At 36.6% G+C, this 21,470-nt stretch overlaps 1 protein-coding gene across 1 annotated transcript; it reads right to left on the reverse strand.

The window, feature by feature from the left end:
- Window positions 1-225: 225 nt before the first annotated feature.
- Window positions 226-5,210, reverse strand: LOC147566935 (ubiquitin carboxyl-terminal hydrolase 24-like). Its single transcript, XM_086653508.1, has 7 exons — window positions 4,673-5,210; window positions 3,020-3,685; window positions 2,677-2,864; window positions 2,194-2,441; window positions 1,348-1,493; window positions 1,033-1,209; window positions 226-854 (listed from the first exon to the last, which is right to left on the reverse strand). Exons 1-7 carry the CDS (start codon window positions 4,685-4,687, stop codon window positions 666-668), a joined length of 1,629 nt encoding a protein of 542 aa, XP_086509634.1. The 5' UTR covers window positions 4,688-5,210; the 3' UTR covers window positions 226-665.
- Window positions 5,211-21,470: the final 16,260 nt, after the last annotated feature.

The raw sequence follows: 21,470 nt of genomic DNA on the forward strand, positions 1-21,470 counted from the left end.
TTAACTCAGGCAGTTAAGACTTTCGGTAGCTAATATGGAGTTATTTCAATAAACCAAGATCTCACACACCTCTAAAAGGCTAAAAGCTGTTAACATGCTGTAAAAGAGAGAACAAGTGAAGCAGACAGAGGGAGGGAGGGAGAGAGAGAGAAGCATATTTCAGCAACCAAGAATAGAACTAGATAATTGAAACTCAGACAAAAGAAAAAACTGAGTTCTACCATCTGACAAAACTGTTTAATATATAAATGAAGGAAAATAGTACTATATGATTGGATGAAGAGAGAAAGAATCCTAAAAACCCAAAATGAATCTTTGTCCATCTCTATTTAACATCTTCACACAACCTGGGGTTGTACCCCACGACTCATTTCTTCGCAGATAAACAATGTTTTGTCTTAAATAAACCACAGAACGGCTTCGCCTTTACTCCACAAACTCACCCCAAAATGTACTTGAAAATGGTCTTCCTAAGCAATTACAAATAACGATAATGGAAGCTCAATAAGACCATTTGTAGTTCACCTGAGTAGAATCATCTTTCAAGGCTTCTACTGTATAAAACTCTCCAGATAACCATAACACTAATACGGCTTTCTTCCTATTTTTACAAGATGAGTGATGTATAGCCGCATAGAACAATAAATAATCTCCTGGTGCCATATTTAGACTTGTTTGTAGAAAAGAAGATAGGCCTGGTCGTGCAAGACTTTGTTAGTACCCACAGCAGTGACAGAAGCATCGTCGTAACGCAACCACTGGCCATCAGTATAGCGAGTATCAGCTGTATAATGGCCCTTAAAAGGGTCCCTCCCATGATGAGTTATTGTAGCAACTAGTTCATATCTTCGACCCTGCAATAATGAGTGGTTAGTAAAAAAAACATATAACACAAGCAGTTCATGATCAGAGCACTAACTGTTTGTATCTTCTGATATTTTAAGCTTAATTAGTGTTTAAGAATTATCCGCATAAATGGACACCAAACCAGAGCCCAAGGATCAGAGAAATGAAGAGAAAAACAAAGCTAACCTCGGATGACGGAGAAACAAGCAACTCACGTCCCAAAACCAGCTCAAGAGGAAACCACACAGACTTATGTAGTTTGGTGCTACCACGACTTCCATAGCTAAACCTCATAAGGTGCAATATCATTATCTTGGGAAGTGTTTCTATCTTGATAGATTTGCTAGCACTCACTGATGCAACCTGAAAATGTCACACGTTATTAATAAAGATGAAATAAATTTTTTGCATCAAAACAATGTTCTTTTTGTTAATCCATCCTTGCATGGAAAAGAAAACAGAAACCCGCGGTACAACCGATGAAGTAACCAAGTGAAGTACCTTTCCAGCTGCAGATGGTTTGTAACCTTCCAGTGTTTCTGGGGCAGAAAACAGATGAAGTGCATCCTCAACATTACGAACAGCATCTGGGAAAATATCGAGGTGGAGCAAGAGATATGGCTGAATAGTTGCAGATGGCGTGTTACCTGCTTTTCAAAACGGAAATTGATAACTAAGGACTTCATTGAATAAATCAAGCCACAAAACAAGAATTCAACTAATTGAATACATTTGCATTATACCAATGAAAACTGGTCATATTTTTTCCAACTCCCAGAGTGGATTAATTACAAAATTGTATGAACTACAAAGTAGACAGATATTCTTTACAAACAGGTCCAATTCAATTCAAAAGGATACTATGTCACAAGCACATAGATAAACTCTTTTTTGGAGTTCAACTATTTACCAGCAATTCATATTCTTTCTTGTAACTTCTGCATGAAACCCATATTACTCACACATTATTGAACTTTTCTCTTCATTTCTCGAAAATCTGGTATAAGCATATAACTTCATTGATTTTTTTCTTCTAATTTTAGCCACAGCCATTTTGGTGAAAACATATAAAAAGGAAAATTGCAGGTAAGATTTTCTGCTCATTGAGTCTCAGTGGACACTGTATGTTAGCTAAAATTACTTAAAGGAAATGGGAACACATAGATTGTCCAACCATATTATATTTTCTGTTCTATTGAATTGAGATGCTGAAAAAGTTAATCAGGCATGGACAAAAACACATTAAAGTAATATATTGCTAGTATGCAACTAGGTATGCATTAAAGGTGTAAAGTGATAAACTATGTTTATAATATAACTTCACAGAATTGCAAAAATATCCCCTACCTCTTGCCTTCACAACGCTTTTCAGTTTTCCTCCAAATATATCGCTTAATTTTGAGGGAGTGAAGCTTTGTGTTCTGGTCACTGCAGATTTGTTCTTCGGCCCCACAGTTACCCACCCGTCATCTTCTGAAGATGAAATCGTAGCTAAGTTTCCCCCATTTGAGCTTGAAGAATTCCCATCACCCTTGAGTGATTCATTATGCATTTGATCCATGACAAAACTCAGAAACTCCTGAGCATCTTCTTGCCTAGAAAAGAACAGGAAGTTCATCGCCAATTAGCCAACCTTGACTAAGTATTTTAAAACAACATAAATAGAAGTTGTCCGCACAATAACCAAAACTTTATAACACGTGTCATTCAAAAACAGAAATAACAACATGCAACAAAACGGATAATTCTTAAGAAGAAAATTTGAAAACAATACTGTGGTCTGGAAATGGACAGTAGATGCGAAGATAATTGTAGAAATCAGTCACAAACCTTGGTCTGCCAGATATGCTATTCGGTAAATCTGGAGTGAACTTTCTCAGAATTGGTTCAAACATGGCAGGAAGGAAGGAAATTCCAGTCTCATGAACCACCATCCGGGTCTTCTTTGAGTTTGAATCAGCAGGCATGTCAAACTGGGATATAAACTCAACAAATGCATGTAATGTTGGATTTTCCATCTGGAAAAAGATATCAAAATCAATAATATGCAAATTGGTGAGATAAATCATAGATATTCTGGTCCAGGTACTAATACATATACACTCTATGTTGAATCATTGAGCTTAATACCAGAAACCATATGAAATAAAGAACCAGTTCAAGAGGATCAAACCTTTGGAAGATCACGGGTTCTGAGCTCTTGTAAAAGTTGAACAAATGGAGAGCAAGAGAGAAGAGCCTGCAGTGTTGCATTGAGAAAGCATAAGTTCCCCGGGTTGATTAAACCTCGTGGCAGTAGACCTTTGACAGCTAGAGTTCCCCCATTTGATGCCTTGTGAAGATCTTTTACTGAGGTCGTAACATCCGACTTATGAAGTGTCTGCTTTGGTAGAGCGTTAGAAGTTAATATTCCATTCCCAAGGCCTGTCCATACAGACTGCTTAGGAGCAGCATTATTTTGAGCAATATGTGATGAAGGTAAGTCCCCAGAGGTCCTCTTAAGATCAGTTACTCCATTACCAATGGAAGAACCATTGGGGTAACCAATGACACTTCCATTCTCCTTCATAGTTGCCGAGACACTCTGGAGATCATCATTTGCCGTCTTTACAGCTGCCTCTTCATCTCTGGTCAACTTTGGCGCGCGGTCACTCTTTGAACCTTCGGAAACACCATTCTTCTTGGGATCAACACTCAAGTCAGTCAAGGCTCTAATAGTTGCAACATCTAAGGAACCAAATTGTAATTCTTTCTTTTCTGGAGACTGACTAGTGCTTCGCGGTGACTGGTTTTGGATTTTCTTGATTTCATCTTTGGTGAATGACCCGAATACTAGTACCTGCTTACACCATTAAAAAAACAATTAGAATAGAACAAGCGTAAAAGAGTAAAATACTCGGTCAATCAGAAAAACAATGCCCTTGATATCCTACTAAACTCGATTTTTTAGGCAAATCTTTATTAGTCGAAATGCATCATCCAGAAATCCTGTAAGCAGGTCCGAAAGATACGCCCACCAGAAAAAAAAAATGGCATACATTTGCATATTGCAATCAAGTAAGGTGTATTGAAGGTCCAATACTATAACTACATCACATTGAACTTATATTTGTACTTATAAAAAGAAAGCATATTCTCGATGACCACGCACTAAAGGGAAATAAAAAGGAAGGCCTTAGATCATTGGAAGATACAACAAATTACTTGATCAATTGAGTAAGAATAGTGTTTCTTTGAAATTAAACTAAAGAAAATATAAATACATTGGCCAAAACTCCCTAAGATAGTTTTCCTTTTCTCAAAAGGGATCTACCCATTGTTTTTAGACTTTCAGACGCCCGGTCGCATGGGTCTGCTTAGGGTTTAGACAAGTTTCCACAGTTTAAAAAGCCTAAAAGAATATTGGCATAACTTTCCAACCAAGACCAACACAAAATTGGGTCGTAGACCCAAGTTCCTTTTTATAAAGTAAGGAAAGCAGTTTAAAACCCTAAATTTAGCTTCTGAAAACAAGTCTTTGGATAGAAAACAGAAGTACTCATAGGATCGTTAATTCACATGTATAAGTGTATTAAAATCGATTACTTCATCTAATTAAGAAAGGGTTGGCTTCTACTGAATCTCTAAAACAAAATCAATACAGCAAAGATAACTAGGGTAACTAAATTTCACTCAAAGTTCATACCCAATAAAAACCCATCATCCAAAACATTGAAACTGATTAAAAAAGAAGTCTTTTTAAAATCTTCAGAGAGAAACCACCAACAAAACAATGGAATCAGGACAAATAATTAAGAATAACAAGAGAAAATAAACGCATCAATACCTCAGAATCTGTCATCCTGTGAAAGAGAGAGGGATAATGAGGACGGAAGCAGGAATTTGGGTTTTGCGAATTGAAGAGTTGAAATCAGAATGGGGGTAAAGAATGAGAGAAGGAAGGGGTATAAATAATGGAAGGGTTAGGGTTAAACAGTCAAAGTTTCTCCTTTTAGAACTGGGATTAGCAGAGGAGAGATGCTCCTCCTACTACCGACCGACCATCGAATTAATACGAGAACAAACTCTTCTGCCGTTTTAGGGTTTTTATTGCTAAAAAGGGAATACAAGGGTCGAGGGAGTGGTATATCTTTTTGTTTTTTGAGAAACCCTAGGATTTCTTTTTTTCTTCAATATTTTTTTTATATAGAATTAATATATGAACGATTTAAAATAGGCCAACTACCCTTGGCTACCGTGGTAAGAGGTTTGATCTTTCACGGTTGCAGTTGATATATGAGGCTCGGCCTTCAAGATATTCTGGTTATCCAATTTGATTGATGGTATGTTTGGGTTGTCAGTTGATATCTGAGGCTCGGCCTTCCAAGGCGTTCATGATATTCTGGTTATCCAATTCGATGTTAAGATGTTCAACGTTTGATATTGAGCCCACTGAATACGGAGACAGGCTGCTTTCGCTTCACTTTTTTCATAGATCGGGCTCTACGGGTTGAGGCTTAACTACGATGAACAAAGATTCATGATGACTTGAGATGAGACATATGTCAATGGCTTCACATAAGTTGGTAAATGAAGCGCCTACATTCACTTTGATGGAAGGAGTTTGAGGCGGCAACCGTTTGGTCCTCAACATAATTAATGTAATTAACTGAATGTGGTCTGACATGGAAATTTAGGAAGTCAATAAACCTCCGATGATATTTTTGGTGGTTTCTTCAATACGTTGAAAAGTATAAACACGTTGAGCTTTCTATATATGTCATAAGATGACTGCAAAATCTACATTACGACTAAAATGGTATTCATTCTTCCATTAAGAGATCCATTCGTGTATTGAGACAATCTTGTCTGGGTTTATATTGAAATAGAATCATACGTTCATGGTTGACCCGCATGCTCAATAGATTCTTCTATACCACATTTAATACATGTTAAATCTATATCTATGTAATTATTGTCAGAGTATGTGAGATGTGTTAAAGGTATAGTCCCGCGTGGGATTAGATAGTCTCACATCGCTTACGAGAGTATCTGGAGCCTGAGTTATAGGTCGCTCAAGCTTAGTAAGTGTGGAGGCCTTTTGGGGGGCTCATGCCTTCGCCAAGAACAAAATCTCGTGTCTGTGTGAGGTGGTAAATCGGGAATAATATCGACAACTACTAAGGTTTAGGGTGTCACAAGTGGTATCAGAGTCGAGGATGGCTTTTCGTTGAGGGTGGGGGGGATTGTGATAGCTCACAAGATTGTCTGGAGCCTGAGCTACAAGTAACGCTCAAGCTTAGTAAGTGCGAGGTCTTTTGGGGGGCTCGTGGAGCCTTTCTCAAGAACATAACCTCGTACCTGTTTGAGGTGCGAAAAGTGGAGACAATATCGTTAACTGCTTAGTCTTGGGGCATCACACTGGTAGAGCCATGAAACAAAATTTTCCTAGAAATATTTTCATACGAGGACTCGTGTTAAGGCCAAGCCAATTCAGTAATCATTTTGTGATCTTTAGACATAACCATGAAATTGTAAACAGAGGATATCGTAAATTTTCTTGTGTTAGTGAGAAGGACCATTGAAGTTTACTACTTTCCATATTATTTAGATCAATATGAAGAATCACATTAACAGATCCAATGGCCAGACCAAAAGTTAATTTAGTGGTCATGGTTAGGGGTGGGAATGTTGCCCGCGAGCCCGAAACCGCCCATGGGTACCCGAGCCCATGATTGACCACGGGCACCCGCTACCCGTTGCGGATAGATCCCGCCCGACCCGATGAAATTTGGTGGGCGGGCGCGGGTAAAACCCCTTGCCCGACCTCTTGCCCACACCCGAGTCCGATAGGGCAAGTTCGGTTGGTGCCTATATATATATATATATATATCCGCCCATTTGTGGTCCATTGGGAAGCCTTTAAGAAGAAATTCACTTCAAATCTTCACTAAGGGGAGAGAACGTATGTCGTTAGATGAGGGATCTATAAGATATCGCTCATCCGTTAGATTTAGGGTTAATAACTCCATCACTACCCTATTATATATACCCCACGTTCCCTCTAAACTTCTGCCTTTTCCACTTTTCTTTCTGTCGTTCTGGTACTCTGCTAATGTTTCTCTTTCTTCCATTTCTTTCTCTCTAGTTAATCTTTCTTTCTTTATCTTTCCTCTATGAGTTTCTGATTATCTATAACTAAGATCAATACAATTCTGTAAACAAGATCTATTACTAAGACCAAATACAAGCATATATATATATATATATATATCCATTAACAATCTACTGAAATATGAAAGAAGAAATGAAGTGATTCCCTAAACAAACAAATAAAAAAATCATTTAGACTTGGATGAAGAACTATGCCCGATATCCGAGCCGCCCGTTGCCCGTCAACCGACGCCTTTAGTGGGTGTGGGCGGGCTTTGGGCAGAGGAAAATTAAAAATTACCCGCCCGATCTACCCGACCCGCCCGAGCCCGAAGTGTTTTTACCCGTGGGCGCCCATACCCGCCCGATTCCCACCCCTCGTCGTGGTGTACCTTCTAGCAAATGAGAGGTTACATCACATTACCATTATTGCTAGTATTTTTCAGGTCCACGAATGATTAAGTTTCACCCATTCAGGTTTAGGAGATTTTTGGAAATATTTAGCTTGTAAGAACTTTTCTCGTATGTTGGAGGGTTCCATTTTGAACCTCCAAGCGAGTTTTTCGTTTACCAAGGGAAGCAAGATTGTCGAGGAGGAGATTGTGAAACGTTAGTCCTACTGGTGCTTAAAAGGCCCGATCGGGCCGATCCGACAGAACAGGTCAGGTCGGTCTACTGAACGGGCTCAGCTAACCCGGGTTGAAATAGTCACGGGGCGGGCCTCAACTCGCGTTGGGTATACCGTGGGCCAACCCGAGACTGAAACCTGACCCACCGCAAATTTTTTTAATTATATTAAATTCTAAAATAATAAAATATGGATCCATAATTTATTTTGAAAGGTATAAATCCATAGTTTAGGAATGATTTTATTGAAAGATTTTTTGGGATTATCTTAGATATGATTTGTTGAGAATAATTAATAAGATATGATTTACTTTAATATATAAGTTTAGTAATGATTTTTTGAAATAAGAAAATTGGGAATAATTAATAGAGCATGATTTACATAAAATAAATTTAGAAAAGATTTTGTTAGAAAGATTTTAGAAATGACTTTTGGGGAATAATTAGTAGTGTTGGAAATAATTAATAGGGCATGATTTACATAAATAAGTTTAGGAAAGATTTTTTGGAAATGAATTTAAGAATGACTTTGTTAGAAAGATATCTTGGAAATAAATCTTTATTCAAATTGATCCTAAACTTAAGGATTCCTAATGCTTAAAATGAGGGATTTTAAAAATTTATGGACTTTTAAAAAAGGAAAGAAGGGAAAAAATGGATCGAACCGAGGCTGTTGTCAGGTCTGACCCGTCAACAAAACAGAGGCCCAGACCGGGGACCGAAAAGGAACTCGGATTAACCTGATTCGTTTTCTGTATGGGTCAGGTTGGTCCTGCACAGATCGGGCCGCCCCGAGCTTTTAAACACTACTACTTAACCCTCATTGACGTTTTGGTTAACAAATTGATAGGAGGCAATGCCTCAACCAATGTTTGAGCTAACGAGACAATTGACGTCGGTAGGTCAATAAATGTTTTAAAGAAATTTTTTCTTCTTCCTTTTCTTTTCTTCTCTCTTCTTCTGGCCGGAGTTTGGCTGACGACGTTAATTTTTTTTTCTTTCTTCTTATTCCTCCATCCTTCATCTTTGTTCTTCTCTCATCTTTTTCCAACTTCGCCCCTCTTATGTTTTTTCCCGCTCTACTCTCTTTTTAAACTCTCCGGAGAAGGGGTTTCCCTTCGCCGAAGGTCTGGAGAACCAAACATTCATCTGGATTATGCGCACTAGATATAGACAAAGGGTCTGGTTTACCTGTCTCGTCATCTAGTTCTCTAGACCTTTGAGTCTGGAAAACTAGACTTCCGGCGAAGGGGAAACCCTTCGCAAGTTTAGAGAGAGAGAAAGTAGAGAGAAAAGATAATAAGAGAAGAAGAAGAGAAGACGAACAAGGAAGAAGGTAAAGAAAATTAAGGTCGTCGACCTGAATTCTGACCGTCGATTTTTTGCCGAAAGAAGTGAAAATGAAGAAAGGGGTGATAAAAACTCTCCGATTTGATTATTGCTTCTAACCATACTAGGTCAACTTGTTTTGACCAAATTTTAGATAAAAAATACATTGTTATTATATGTTTGGACATTACCTATAAAACATTATTGCATTTACTAGTGACTGGGGGCGGGGTAGCACTTCCAAGTGATAATAAATCCCTCTACTTTCAAGAAAACTTACAGAACTGCTTTCAAGAGAGAGGGAAATCCAAGCTTTTGATTGTCTTTCCGGCGAAGGAGCCTTCCTTCGCCGGAGTCCCCTTTGACTTTGAACGGCATGATGTTCTTTTAAGTTATATTGTGTCTTAGATTTGATTGAGAAGTTATTCCTTCTCTCTTTGAGAGAGAGAGGTCAATGGGTATTATATCTCATTGGTGAAGATGTATAAGAGAGACCCAAAACAAATTAAAGTTTACTTTTAATTTTAAGTCCTCTGTCCCTCATCAAACCCACTTCTCTAAACAATGTGAATCAACTTCTTTCATATATCACTAATAATTGAAAGGTAAGGAGAAATCTAGAGAGAAAGTAGTTATATAAGAAGTGAATCTTAACAAGTAGTAATTGAAGGAGGGAGAAAATGTGTAGTGGGTGTTCGATGTGCAAGATCTGCTTCTCCTTATATTGGTGGTTATTTTGATTGGGCTTATCTTTCGATTCGGAGTATTTAGTCACGAGTTCGACAAAGTAAGAGAGAAAAATAATGTTTCTGATCCAACCAACAATGGAACTTCTCATGAGTTTTTAGCAAGACAATTTGCAAGAACAAGAGTTGCTTCTGTCTCTGTTCATGAAGGAGTTGGAAGGCCTCTTAACATCAACTGTCCTCCGAGAAACTTAGTGGTGTTCTTGATGCAACCGTAATTCGTCTCTACTTGGTTCATTCTTCCGACATAAAATTAAGTATAATAAAGTTCTCGACCTTTAGGGTCTTCTCATTCGTGATCTTTAGGATCTTTTTCTTTGTGACCTTGGATCTTTTTTATTTTGTTTTTGCAATATTGTACTCCTTTTCTTTCATATTGTCTTTACTTTTGTATGTTTCATGTTGTAATTTACCTTAGTAAAATAATAACTATTTAGGTCAAAAAATATGCAAAATAGTTGGAAAGACACAAAACATTTGGAAATTATCAAAGAGGTCAAAAAAATCCCGAGAGTGTCCCAAAACAGTGAATTTTCTTCCTTACCCTTAACAAATTTGCAAATGACGCGCATATCCAACATATATAAGGAATTTTAAGAAATAAAAAAATTCAAATCTCTCTTCTTTCCCTCGCGATTATCAGAGACCCTTGAGTTTCCCTACTGAACTCTTCGTTCATCTTCTTCTTCCTCGAATTTTAGGGTTTCTAAAGCTTACTATTTCTCTACAATCCACTAAATCAACACTAAAGTTAGTATGTCCTCACTAAATGTTTCGATTTCTTTAGGTTTCTTTCCAACTTTCTGTCTCTCACGAAAATAGGATTTGTAAACCCTATTTATTTGGTTTTGGGTTTATGAATGTGGTTTACAAACAACTTTTACAGCAACCGATTTACCTAATGTCTTTAAAACCTAATATTATCTTTCACTAGCAAACTTTATTTGCAGTTGTAGATCTGCAAATAGGGTTAAACCCAATATATTTGATCGTGGTTTTTGAATGGTTTCTGATAACATGATTAGCAAAAATAGATCTGCAACTAGGGTTTGCAAACCCTTTTTTGTCAAAAGCTTTGGGAATAGGGTATGCAACCCTTATTTGCAGTATAAAATATGCAAATGGGGCTTCCAAACCCTATTTGTTCTTTTTAAATTGGTTTGCTAACACTATTTGTAATAGTAAAACTGCAAATAAGGTTTAGAAACATTTTATTGTTTTAGTGCTATTTTAAGTGGGTTTTGCAAACACCATTTGCAGTAATTGAAATGCAAATAGTTTCTCATGTTGTGCTTTTTTAAAGGGGTTTGCAAACACTGTTTGGAGTGGTAGAACTTGTTGTTTAAAACTATTTTAAATAGATTTTGCAAACACTATTGCAGTAATAAAAACTGCAAATGGTTTTGAAAACACTGTTTGCAGTGGTAGAACTTCAAATGGGTTTGAAAACAATTGTTCTGCTTTTTTAAATGGATTTGCAAATACTGTTTGCAGTTCTAAAACTGCAAATAAGGTTTAGAAACATGTGATATTTTAAATGGATTTTGCAAACACTATTTGCAGTAATAAAAACTGCAATTGGTTCTAAAAAACAATTTTGTTTACTGCTTCTGCGAATAGGTTTTGCAAATAGGTTCTCTTGATTGTTTATGCAGAAAATGGTGAAAGGTAAAATAGCAGGAAAACAGATGATGAAATCCGATAGTACCGAGGCTATGCAATCAGATAGGTTCTCTTTGAGAGAGAGAGGTCGATGGGTATTTTATCTCATTGTTGAAGATGTACAAGAGAGACCCAAAACAAATTAAAGTTTACTTATAATTTTAAGTCTTGTGTCCCTCATCAAACCCACTTCTCTAAACAATGTGAATCATCTTCTTTCATATATCACTGACAATTAGTAATTGAAGAGAATCTTAACAAGTAGTAATCGAAGGAGGGGGGAAAAAAATATTTTCTCTCTCCTCTCTCTTCCTAAATTTTTTTTTTCTCTCTCTAGAATAGATCTAGAGAGAGAGGAATCACGAACTAACCTTGGTCTGTTCGTGAAGAACACGAACGGACCAGATCTGTTCGTGAAGAACACGAACAAACCAAAATATGTTCGTGATTCCTCTCTCTCTAGATCTGTTCTAGAGAGAGAGACGAAAAAAAAATTAAAGAGAGAGAGGAGAGAGAAAATAATATATATTTTTTTTTTGTTTGAAGGTCGCCGGGCGGAAAATTGGCCTGCCAACGACCTTCGCCGGTGAAGATGATGAGGTGGCGATAAGATGAGGTGGCCGAAAATAACCCGTAAAGGATTCTATGCATTGGCAGACAAGAAGTAAGTACATTACTTTTTTAAGTTTTACAAGTGAATTGCAACTCAATGTCAACTCTATTTTTCTGCAAACATTGAGTTGCAAAGTGTCTGCAGGCAGTTGCAACTATATAACTGCAAACAACTAGTTGCAACACTGTATGTGCAAACAGTTGATTGCATCTCTTTTCCTGCAAACAGTTGTTTGCAACTCATTGGATGCAAACATGTGGTTGCAAAATCGTGTTGCAAGTGGTTGCAAAATAAGTGATTCTGTTGAATATTTTTTTGTAGTTCAATTGCTTGGGATAAAAACAAAGAGTTCATGATCTGTAGAGACCAAATCGAGAGTTTGATTATGAACGAATTTGTTGATAGTCAAATTATTGATTGGTATCTATAATACAAAGTGGGAATAGTCAAGGATATTTCAAACAACTATATTTTGTATTTAGTTTTGGATTATTTATCTAGTTAGATGAACATTAATTTACATGTAGACTTTAATGAAATTTGATGCTTCGCAACGGTACATATCAAAACTACTTACTAAGAAACTCAAAGAAGCTTTTAAGAAGAAACGTTACTGGTTCCTATTCCGATTAAACACAAGTGGTGATGACAATAGTCAAGAAGGTTGCCATTTGCATCTTGTTGTTTTTTATAGAATTGATGAAACATGGTTTCATTATGATTCCTTGAAGAAAACTCCAAAAATAAGTATAAGAAATGAGAAGGAAGCCAAGAAATTCACAGTCAGATCGGTGAACATAATTAATTCAGCTGGACTAACTAAACAACCACTGAAATCAAGTCCAAAGCTAACCAAAGTTAACTGCCCAAAACAAAACAACTCGTGAGTATAAAATTCATTTTGATTTCATTGTTTTGGCATATAAATGATGAGTACTAATTAGTTAATAATATAATGTAGGATTGATTGTGCACAGTATGTGCTTCTGTATGCTGATGTAATAAAAAATGGAGACAGTCCTTTGTTTAAGGCAAACTGGCGGGAAGAAATGTCAGAGAAGGCTTCAAGGAAGAGAGCTGAAATTGCAGCTGCAATTTTGAATAATTCGACAAACAAACCTTGGGTTGAAGGAACAGTTAGTGATGATGAAAATGTTGATTGATGTTTTAACTTGATGTATGTGAACAATAGAACAAGTATACAGAAATATGCGACCAAGTGTTTGCATATTTGACAATTGAAAACTATATTGATGTTTGCATAATTGAAAACTAGTATTTTTACTAAAAAATGTTTATAGGTTTTAAGTCCAAAACAATATTTGACAATTTAATTTCAAGATAATCGGGGATACGCCCGCGAACCCCCATAAAAAGTATTCAACTACTTACTTTTTCAAATGGTCAACCCCAATCAATGTACTTTTTATAAAATTTGTTAGAGCAAAACACTGAAATTTATTTTTCTAAAAAAAATGGGGGCTACGCCCCCGAACCCCCGTAAAAAATATTTAACTTAAATTTAAAAAGCGAGGGAAACGAAACACCCATTAAAATTTATGAAAACAAAACATAATGATTATGCAAACAACTCAAAATTTTTTGTACACATATCTCTTCATACATGTTTGCAGTAGTTGGAAACAACCTCGTTAACATATTTGCAACATATAGATGCAAACACGTTTGCAGAGGTGGAATGTGCAAACACGTTTGCATGACATTTGCAAACACGGTGCAAACAGGTGTTTGCATACCACACTGTGCAAACATTTTGTTTGCATACCACACTTTTCCAATCAGGTGCCTGCATACAAACCTAAAAAAGTGTATCTGCAACAGTTTCAAGGAAATTATCTATGCATACATTTAACTAAAAAAAACTCCATATTCAAATGTCAAATAATCCTTTAGATAGAGTAACAATAAAGAAATGAATGTCAATTAATCTTAATTCAATATTGTTGTACATGTTCTTTTGTTGTGATAAGATAACTTGCCACAATGTCCACATTTTCTCTTCTTTTTAAACTTGGTTGCTCCAACACTCTCAATTCTCACACTCTTGGCCTACTAGGTAGTCTTTTATTTGACGGTAGATTGATTATCGTCTCATTTGCTGCAAACTCCTTGGGTTCATCACTGTTTGGAATGGGGATAATGGCGTGTTCATAAGTTTTCTTGAAGCTCTCGGCCGTAAAATATTGTTCAACAAATTTATCCATTGGTCGTCCATCATACTTGATAGCTATAATAGCATGCTCACATGGGATGTATTCAACTTGCCATTTCAAACACGAACAGTAACGAACTCAAATCAACTAACTGGCTTGATGTTGAAAAGATTTCATATACAAATTTCGATAATTTTACAACCTTCCATGTAGAACCGAATTTACGCCTTTGTCTTATGATTTAATCTATCTCCGGACATAACAAACTAGTCCATTTTTTAGCTAATTCAAGTCTTGTTTGCATCATTTCCATCATTCGTATACGAATAGTTTCTAACATTAGAACTATCGACATGCCCCTTTCCTCCCTAATCCATGAATTATAACTCTCGCATAAGGATGAACAAACCTCACCATACCTTTTACTGACAAAATAAGAGTTTGCCCATTTTTCATATGGGCAATTCTTACAGAAATCCGTCAAACGTCTACCACCTACTAACTCCATCTCTTTAAAATGAATGATAAATTCATCCTTAGTCAACGCACGAGCAGCCCGATACAACAAAGACTCAATGGAATCTACTCTTTGAGCACCATAACCAATTGCATTAACTAAGTTGTTCCTAATATGCCACACACAATAACTATGGTGTGCATCTGGAAAAACATCACTAACTCCTTTGATAATACTCGGGTGATGATCAGACAAGAAAGTATATGTACGACTTCTATCAACAACACGAGCCAAATTTTGCAAAACCCAATTCCAATTGGAATTTCAACACTATCAACAGTTAAAACAATAGTAAAAAATCCTGAAAAGAAAACCTAGTTAAATAAATAAATTGCAACTAAAAGACTGGTTAAACAAAACTATATAAGTTCATTAACTTAAGAAACCATACCAAACATGTTTGCATGACATATATTTGCAAATATGGTTGCAAAACACACAGATGCAAACAACTGTTTGTATAAGAGCATCTCCAATGCAAAACTCAAAAAAAAATCTCTATTCATCCTATGTGTCAAGTTCTATTTGAGATTCTCACTCCTAGGTGGCGTTAATAGAGATCCTCAATTTTTTTTGTCTCCAATGCAAAACTCTAAACTTATCTTATTTAGTTATGTGGCATAGTTATTTTTGTAAATAAATAATAAGTTATTTTAGAAAATATAGAAGACTCGATTTCTATTGGTTGAAAATCAAATATTGATGAGTTAGACAATTAAAGATATCTCAAGAGGACACTCTAGAAATAGAGTGTCCTCTTGAGATAACTCTATTCCACTCTCGACACGTCATCTTAGAGATCCAAATAGAGTGTTGCATTGGAGAGGATTTTTAAGAAAAACTCTAAAAATCCTAAGTGGCACTTGAAGTTTCGAAGATTGAGTGTTGCATTGGAGATGCTCTAACAAACATGCAAACAGGTGTTTGCATACCACACATTGTTCCAATCAGGTGCCTGCATACAGAAGCCTAAAAAGGTACCTACAACAGTTTCAAGCAAACTATCTTCACATACATTTAACCAAAAAAAACTTTATATTCAAATGTCAAATAATTCTTTATCAAGTAACAATAAACAAACAACTATTTATAACACAATACTATATAAATTCATTAAGTTAGAAATCATACCTTCGTTACCATTCTTTGCACAAGCTGTTAGCAAAGTGCCCTTATATTTGGATTTAAGATGCGTCCCATCAATCCAAATAACATGCCTGCAGTACTTAAAGCCATGATTACAAGCCTCGTATGCTATAAAAACCCTTTCAAACTGATAAGTGTCCATATCAAGTTGTAGCTGCACATAACTACCAGGATTCCACTTCATAATAGACTTCGTATATCAATCAAGTGTAGCATATCCAAATTCTTCATCACCAAATGCAGAATCAAGTGTTTTTTTCTTTGCATTGTAAGCAATATAGTACGGAATTTTAATACCATAATCTGATTGAAAAGTAGTAATAATATCATTGTTTTTCTTTTCCGGATCAACCTTTACTTCACTTTCTATCAAATTAGATACAACCCTAAGATGAACTACGAGCTTGTTTATATTAGTAAAACCTCCACCACAAGTGTGCTCAGGAACATATTTCTTCAAATAAAATAACGATGATATACCAAACCTTGAACAACCATGAACCTTCCACCCACAACCCTCAATCGGACATACTGCTACTACCCGATGAGCTTGGTTCCTCCTTCAATTTTCTGACCAACTTCGGTAAACACAGATCCCCAAGATTCAGACCGGGGAGGATGTTGGAACAACTTCGATGAAGAACCAACTTGAGTAAAACAAGATGAAGCACTAGATGACTCAACTAAATCCATGATGCAAATACAAAAGCAATGTTCTATCCAATTGTGCAAACACCATTTGCAGAACAAATCATTAGAAAATAAATGTGCTCATTCATCAGAACCAACAAACCATGTATGAAAATAATCAAAACACAAAACAAAGAACAATCTATAATAACATCAAATAAACAATTCAGATTTAGGTTTAAAGATTCATAAAAATCTGTTAACAATGTTGCAAATACAAAAGTAATGTTCTACCGAATTGTGAAAACACAATTTGCAGTTCTACCCTAATTGTGCAAACACAATTTGCAGAACGAGTTCATCAGAAATAAATAGTTACTCGATCATCAGAACCAACAAATCATGTATGAAAAAAGTCAAAACAATAAACATAAAGCAATCTATAATACATAAAATAAACAATTCATATATAGGGTTGAAGATTCATCAAGTAGATAGAGGAATATAAACAGCAAACAAATCAAAAGATAAATAATAATCTATTATATAAATAAAACTAGGTTAAAGATGAAGAAAACTAACTTACAGTAAAGAAAATGAAGAAGATGAACTTAGGAAACGAATGTGAATAGTTGATGAACAAATTACGGAACAAATCAGTGAAGTAGAAAACTTCGGCAAGATGGAAAAACCCTAATTCTTTGTATAAAAAGAAAACTTAGAGAAGATGAAGACCTAGAACTACATATGAATCAGTGAAGGAAGAAAGAAAACCTCAAATCATCGTCTTCTCAATCGAAAATCTCTGCCCTAATTTTCTCCCGTCAAGTTGCAGTCGTAAGGGAGAGAGAGAGAGAGAGAGAGCAAAATAGAATAAGGGTATTATTGGAATAATGAAAAAATTCTTTTAAAATTTTGACCTGGAAAATAATTAACGAAATTATTTTAAACCTAACCTCTAGTTAGCCTTAATATTTTGATAGGAAATGAGTAATAGTAAAAGATTAGGGCTCTTTTAGCTATATTGAAATTATTTGGGTTATTTCCCAAATAGCCCCAAATTTTGTGACCAATTTCCCGCGTAGCCCCCTACTTTGTCAAAAATACCCAGATGACCCCTTTTTCAGATTCCGTTATAACACCGTTAACTAGTCATTACCTGTCTCTTATCCAACTAATCGCCTCTCTCTGCCACCTCATCTTCTCGCCACCTCAACTTTTCCGCCTGGCGACCTTCAAACATAAAAAAAATTCTCTATAAAAAAAAATATTTTTTTTTGTCTTCTTTGCTCTCTCTCTCAACTGATCTAGAGAAAGGTCTGTTCGCAGACCTTGAAGGTCTCGAAGACCTTCAAATAACATAAAATAAAATCATAAAACCGGATCAAAACAATTCTTAAGTAACACAAAATACAACCTTTAAATTCTTTAAGAAATAAGTATTCATCAGTTTACAACAAACAGAAAAAAAACACAAACAACCAATACAGATCTATTGATGATCAGAAACAAAAAGAAAATTGAGATCTACATTCTTTTCAGACATCCTTCTACTTGTCTGGAAACCCTAGATCTGTCTGTACTTTCTCCGGCATTTCAACAACCAATCCAACCCAATCCAATCAAGTGGTGGTGATGGTGGTGTAACGAAAGACGGGTTGAAGCATGAGATGGAGAAGCTTGAAACAAACACATGAGAAGGAAAGAAATACAAATGAATAAATGACCTGAAGTGCCATAACAGATTTAGGGAGAGAGATACTAGTTTTAGAGAGAGAGAGATGTGGAGAAAAGTTCTAGTTCTATCTCTCCATGAAAGAAATTCTGGTTTAACTCCAAAAAAAAAAGTCAACAATTGGTAGCCCAAGTGGTTCCAAGGAGTTGACATAAACTCCAGAAAGCCTTGGAGGTCCCAGGTTCGAATCCCTGACAAGGTGGAATATTATTTGAATTAGGATTGGGATTAGGGAGATTTGCTGTTTGGACTCCCTTTCGCATAATTGACTTGCTATTTGGACTCCCTTTTTCCAGAGTTGCACTTTAAACTCCCTTTTTCAAAAAAATAGTTAAATATAACAGTTCAAAAATACTTTGTAGATGAAAATACTATATTACCCTAAGCAGATACGAAATTACAATTTTACCCTCTCCCTAACTTAACCCAACTTCTTTTTTAACCCACAAGTTAACTAAACCTAAACATCTGACCCTGGGAGAAAGAACTCGTATCCATCTACTGCCACAACCCAGAAATCGACTGGGAGAAAGAAACGAACCTTCGTCTTCTCCATCGGTGATCAGCAGCATCAAGGTCGAAAATGGCGTCAGGTTCAGCATCAGCCTCATGGAAGCAACTCCTTCTCAACGCTATTGACTCCAATGCTCACTTCAAACATTTTACCTACTTTCAATTTGTCTCATCGATCTTAATTTGATTCAATTAATTTCAACTACCCATCCTTCATTTCTCTTTTGTTTTACATATTTAAGTGTCATATTTGGGGTTTATGGTTTTCAAGCAACAATTGGATTTAATGGCAGACTTGTTAATAGTATCATTGTTTTCAGATCTCTCTCTACTTCCTCTCTCTAAAAGGGTTTTTCAAATAACCCATCATATAGTTGAATCTTGATAGAAATATGCTCAAACTTTAGAGGTTTTGAAGAGGGTTCTAACATAATACAGATTAACACATGTTGTGATTTGCTGATGTATTAATAAAGCTCCGATTGTCTTCTTTTTAAAAAATTGTTTTCAAGTTGAAGAAATAAAGAGGTATCCATTTGAAGATGTAATATGCCTGTTCAGTTTCAGTGAATTCTCAATATGTTATCACTATCAGAAGCTTCTTCAGTCAAAGCTTTTATATATGGCCATTTTGGGTTTGTTTGATTAAGTTTGAATACTTTAGCATCTAAAATTTAATGAGCTTGTAGATATGTTGTTACTTCACTGACTCTTGGGAGCAATTCAGAATAAATGGAACATTTGATTTGATTTACAATCTTTAGTCATCCTCTTCAATGGGTGAATTGGGTGATTAGGGCTGTGATGGCGAAAATGGAGAAGAAGAGCGGGAACCCACTGTGGAAGGTGGAAGAAAAAGTAAAGTCTTCCATTTTAACCAGGCTAAGAGTCGGGTTTTGACGGGTCCCTTTTATATGGACTGAATCTTTGGACCCCAATCTCCGCCACATCAGTTTGTCAGTTAATTCCGTTTTAGCCCCCGATTTGTGACCAACTGGCCGTTTTGGCCCCTAATTGTGTCCGGCAGTTCGTTTTGGCCCCAAAAAATTCCTAAATGACCCCAAAATTTTTCAACCTCCCAATTCTACCCCCATGGCATTTCTGTAATTATTTTCTTTTTCTTTTTCTTTGTCCACCTCATCTAACAATTGACACATCACTCTGTCCACCTCACCCTTCTTCTCCGGCGAAAGGTTGCCGGCCGGAATAAAAAATTCCGGCCGGCCACCTTTACCAAAATATAATTTTTTTTTTCATTTCTCTCTCTTCTTCATGTACTTCTTTCTCTCTCTTCTTCTTCTCTCTCTTCTTCTTTCTTTACCTTTCTCTCTCTCTATAACTCCGGCGAAGGGGCGGAGCCCCTTCGCCGGAGAACCAGACCTTGAAGGTCTGGTTGGAAACCAGATTCGGTCTGGTTGGAAACCAGATTCGGTCTGGTTGGAAACCAGATTCGGTCTGGTTGGAAACCAGATTCGGTCTGGTTGGAAACCAGATTCGGTCTGGTTTTTTTGAAACCAGACCGAGATCTGGTTTTTTTGAAACCAGACCGAGATCTGGTTTCTACAACCAGATCCCGGTCTGGTTTCAACTAACCAGAACGAAATCTGGTTAATTGAAATTGATTTTTTCTCTTCTTCTACAACTTCTGGTTTTTTCTCTTCTTCTTGAACTTCTGGCTTTTTCTCTTCTTCTTCAGCTAGTTTTTCTTCTTCAACTTCTGGTTTTGGTTCTTCTGATTTTGGTGGTGGAGGTGGAGCAGTGAATTCATGATTGTTAAGAGCTTGTTGAACAAGTTGTTTAAATTCATCTAGGGCTTTTTTCTCAGGATCTTCAAGATCAGCAACTATATTACTTTCTTCTTTGAATGAAACTGATTGAGCAATTTCTGCTCCTTCAACTTCTTCTTCCTCCTTTGGTTTCTCTGTCTCAACTTCTACAGCAGCAGCAGCAGCAACAACAGTAACCACTTCTTCAATGGTTTTCGTCGGTTCCACCACCACTGATGGAGGAGGAGTAACAGCAACAACTGCTTCAGTAACCACCGCTGCTACCACCTCAGTTGCTGGTGGCGCCTCTGCCGGTGTTGATGGTTTAGTTTCCTCAGCCATAGATGAACTCGATCGTGAGTATTATGTATTGATCTGACGGTGCAGAACAAATGATCAAAGTAGAGAGAGAAAGTGGAGAGAGAGAGAGAGAGAAAGGGATTTGGGTTTGGCAAAGAAATGAGAAGAGAGAAGTGCTTTTAAGAAACAGAGGAAGGGGGAGGTTCAACGGTAGGGGAAGAAGAGTGGTGTCATGAGATACTCAATCGTCCCGAGAAGAAAGAGAAATGAAAAAAAAAATATTTTGGTAAAGGTGGCCGGCCGAAATTTTTTATTCCGGCCGGCAACCTTTCGCCGGAGAAGAAGGGTGAGGTGGACAGAGTGATGTGTCAATTGTTAGATGAGGTAGACAAAGAAAAAGAAAAAAAATAATTACAAAAATGCCATGGGGGTAGAATTGGGAGGTTGAAAAAATTTGGGGCCATTTAGGAATTTTTTGGGGCCAAAACGAACTGTCGGACACAGTTAGGGGCCAAAACGGCCAGTTGGTCACAAATCGGGGGCTAAAACGGAATTAACCCTTAAATAAACTAGGGGTCCTAAGTGCAATATTAATTATACAAGGATAATATGGGAATTGGTTAAAGTATAACTTTAGAGACGGAATATTCTTTTTTGATTCCGTCAAAAGGGAGTCCAAAGTGCAACTCTGGAAAAAGGGAGTCCAAACTAGTGATGTTATAAAGGTCGAGCTG

The sequence above is a fragment of the Eschscholzia californica genome, unplaced genomic scaffold, assembly GCF_041429995.1.
Source record: "Eschscholzia californica isolate CP2 unplaced genomic scaffold, dmEscCali1.0.p SCAF_1, whole genome shotgun sequence".
NCBI classification, from domain to species: domain Eukaryota; kingdom Viridiplantae; phylum Streptophyta; class Magnoliopsida; order Ranunculales; family Papaveraceae; genus Eschscholzia; species Eschscholzia californica.

What these genes read in the sequence shown, in the direction of transcription:
- LOC147566935 (XM_086653508.1), bottom strand. An exon ending in AACCATCTGCAGCTGGAAAG is followed by an intron (nt 1,210 to 1,347) that starts GTACTTCACTTG and finishes TGACATTTTCAG; the next exon opens with GTTGCATCAGTGAGTGCTAG. An exon ending in TTGTTTCTCCGTCATCCGAG is followed by an intron (nt 855 to 1,032) that starts GTTAGCTTTGTT and finishes TCATTATTGCAG; the next exon opens with GGTCGAAGATATGAACTAGT.